Below are 2,947 nucleotides of genomic sequence, written 5' to 3'. Positions count from 1 at the left end.
TATTTTAAAGTTTAGTTAGTGTTTTGTTCATTATTAACTAAGTTACGTGTGTGTGTGTGTGTGTGCACGTGTGTTAAGAGGAGGCTGGCCACGTGACGACCTTTGTCATTTCTAACAATGTTTAACAATACTGACCGGAGTATATAATACGTTTTTTGCTTTAAAACACAAGAACTATTCATTATCGTTAAAACACTGTATAAATTATTACATGCTGAGTTTGTTTTGAATTTCGTGCAAAACTACACAAAAGCTATCTGCACTAGCAGTCCCAAATTTAGCAGTGAAGGACTAGAGGGAAGGTAGCTAGTCATCGCCACTCACCACCAACTCTGTTTGGTGGGACGGGGATTCGAACCCGCGACCCATAGGTTGCGAGTCAAGCTCCCGAAGCAACTGGCCATGCCAAGCCCAACATGCCGAGTTGGACTGAACATAATTTATAGGAAAGCTAATCCAATAGATTCATAAACTATGATGCTTATAGAACTTGAAGTTTTGTATGTATAGAATCTATCATTTTTAAGTGAAAAGATAATTGATGTTGCCGAAAATCTTTGAAATAATCACTTAATTTATAACTAAAGGTTCTTATGTTCGTTTGGAGAATTAATAAGTTAAAATGAAAGATATGGAAATAGAATTTTGAGTTTGTAGAAACGAAAGTGTTACTTGGATTAAGCAAACAAAAGTATTAAAAAGAAATATTGTATTGAGAACTTTTTATTGTGTTAAATCAATAATATTTTTACATGTAGTTGAATCTAGTAATTGTTGACACATTGAGACAATGAGCTCATCATCTCCATTTATAGAAACACTACTCTTAGTAACTAGTTATATGGTTAGCATAAAGACAAACTAGTGAAACAGTAAGTTTTATATTAAATTATTTAGAGATTTAAATAAGCATCATCTTCAGGAAATGTAAAAAAATGTATGATTAAATATAGAACTAATGAATTAATGTTTTATACATAAACCGGCCGTAGAACATAATTAAATCTAGCCATTGATTACATGTTGAGACATGTATGATGATCTCATCATAATTGTGGTCCCACTTCATGAAACTATGACTTGTATCTGCTTGCCATGGTGGCCTAGCAACGCCCCCTCTGGTGACATTTTGACACCTATAGTGACATCATGGTCTCCCCAATGCCAGAGGTCGATACGCGTGCGGCGCCCTCTAGCGCGTGTCGCGCAAGTACCCCGATAACTACAAATTAATTAATTAATAATTTGAATAAACCTGAGACACAAAACCCAATCCAATGATGTATGATATCAAACAAACTACTGCGATGAAAATCTCCTTGTGGGGTCGCAGCAATCGCGGCCATTCGTCCACTATGGCTGTAATAAATCCTTCCATAGTGCAGAACTATAAAGTAAGAAAATGAAATGTGAAATTCATACAGTACTTATAAAAATGCATTAATAACTATAAACGCATTAGTATACTAAAATATCAAACAGTGTTAATCAGAGGCATAAATGTTATCAAGGACACTAGAAATAACCTAACTTGTTCATTACAAATATCAAAAACGTTTGTAAAATGAGAATTATAAAACTGTATATGAATTTAAAACAGTTATATTTCTTCAGAGAGATATAATTAAGACAGATATAATTCTGTTTCAAATAGATTTTAAAAAGCTCATTCGTTTTAGAAGCCCCCAATGGCACGGCGGTATGTCTGCGGACTTACAAGGATAGAAACCGGGTTTCGATACCCGTGGTGAGCGGAGCACAGATAACCCATTGTGTAGCTTTGTGCATAATTACAAACAATCGTTTTAGAAATTCGAAACGTAAATCTAGTGTCACTATATTGATACATTTAACTTAATTATAATAATAGCTCTAGAATAAAGTGTTAATATTTTCAGTGGCGTTAATTTTTTATTATTTGTTCATAATTTGTGTTTAAAAAATCAAAATATTAAACAAAATAATTAATGTAATTTAAGTAATATCGCTGAAAAATGAATAAGTGAAAATGAAAATTATTTGACTACATATTTTACGAATTCTTTCAGGACAAATGAAAAGATAATTTATTACCTGAGCCACTATCACATAATGTGATTAAGGGAAAGTGGTCTACCTCAGATTAGTTTGGAAGTTATGGAGTTTGTTAGTTGTCAAGCTGAAAGCAACTCAACTGGCTATCTGTGTTTTACTTCGCGTGTTATCGAAGCCGATTTTCAGCATTATAAGCTCTTGGAGGTACAGCCGAGCCAACAGGGTGGAGTGGAGGGTCAATATATATGTAAGTATAATAAAATGTTCAGAGCATAATATAACTCATACTAATCGGCTAATAGTCCGTATTATTCTGTGAATAAGATATTTTCTATTGTAAAATATTTCGTTTTTGTGTTTTAATAATTATAACACCACATTTAAGTACACGTATATATACCGAGAGAGACAAATTCCTACCTGACTATCCAATCCTAGCATCATTATCATCAAGAAAAACAGAACTGCCCAAAGAGGAGATATGGGTAGCTTCATCGTCGCAGACGGGTAAGCAAGAAAAGCCAAACCGGGACCTGAAAATAAAATTAAATGTTTTTTATAGATTATAAAACGATAATTAGTAGTTTTTCTTCAATTCATGTTGATAGTGAAGTTTCCAATATGTCTTTATTTATCATTCTGATGAAAGAGATTTAGACTTAACCTGTAGTACTTTCGAATGCTAGTAGTAAGGGAGGCACTTCACCATCCAAAGGATGCCGCCTCATCCTGATTGGCTGCCTCAGAGAGGAGGGAAGAGGGGGTGATGTCGTCAAAGATGAATACATCATGAAGAATCTAAGTTTCAAATGAACAGCAGCTGCCTGTTATAGAAACCTACAAATGTAGAGGACGACGTTTCGAAAGTCTTCCGCTGGAAGACCTGCAGACGAAAGGCAGAAGACTTTTGAAA

At 34.3% G+C, this 2,947-nt stretch overlaps 1 protein-coding gene across 1 annotated transcript in view; it reads right to left on the bottom strand.

The window, feature by feature from the left end:
- LOC106461388 (sodium- and chloride-dependent GABA transporter 1-like) overlaps positions 1–2,947 on the bottom strand; it is a 102,503-nt gene that overhangs the window by 14,186 nt on the left and 85,370 nt on the right. The window contains exons 9-10 of the mRNA XM_013921204.2: positions 2,455–2,567; positions 1,256–1,387 (exon numbers count right to left, since the gene is read on the bottom strand). Of these exons, the coding sequence (XP_013776658.1) occupies positions 1,256–1,387; positions 2,455–2,567 (245 nt within the window). The remainder of the gene's footprint in view (positions 1–1,255; positions 1,388–2,454; positions 2,568–2,947) is intronic.

This window comes from Limulus polyphemus, unplaced genomic scaffold (assembly GCF_000517525.1).
Source record: "Limulus polyphemus unplaced genomic scaffold, Limulus_polyphemus-2.1.2 Scaffold949, whole genome shotgun sequence".
Taxonomy (NCBI): Eukaryota; Metazoa; Arthropoda; class Merostomata; order Xiphosura; family Limulidae; genus Limulus; species Limulus polyphemus.
This window is presented reverse-complemented; position numbering and strand designations above follow the sequence as displayed.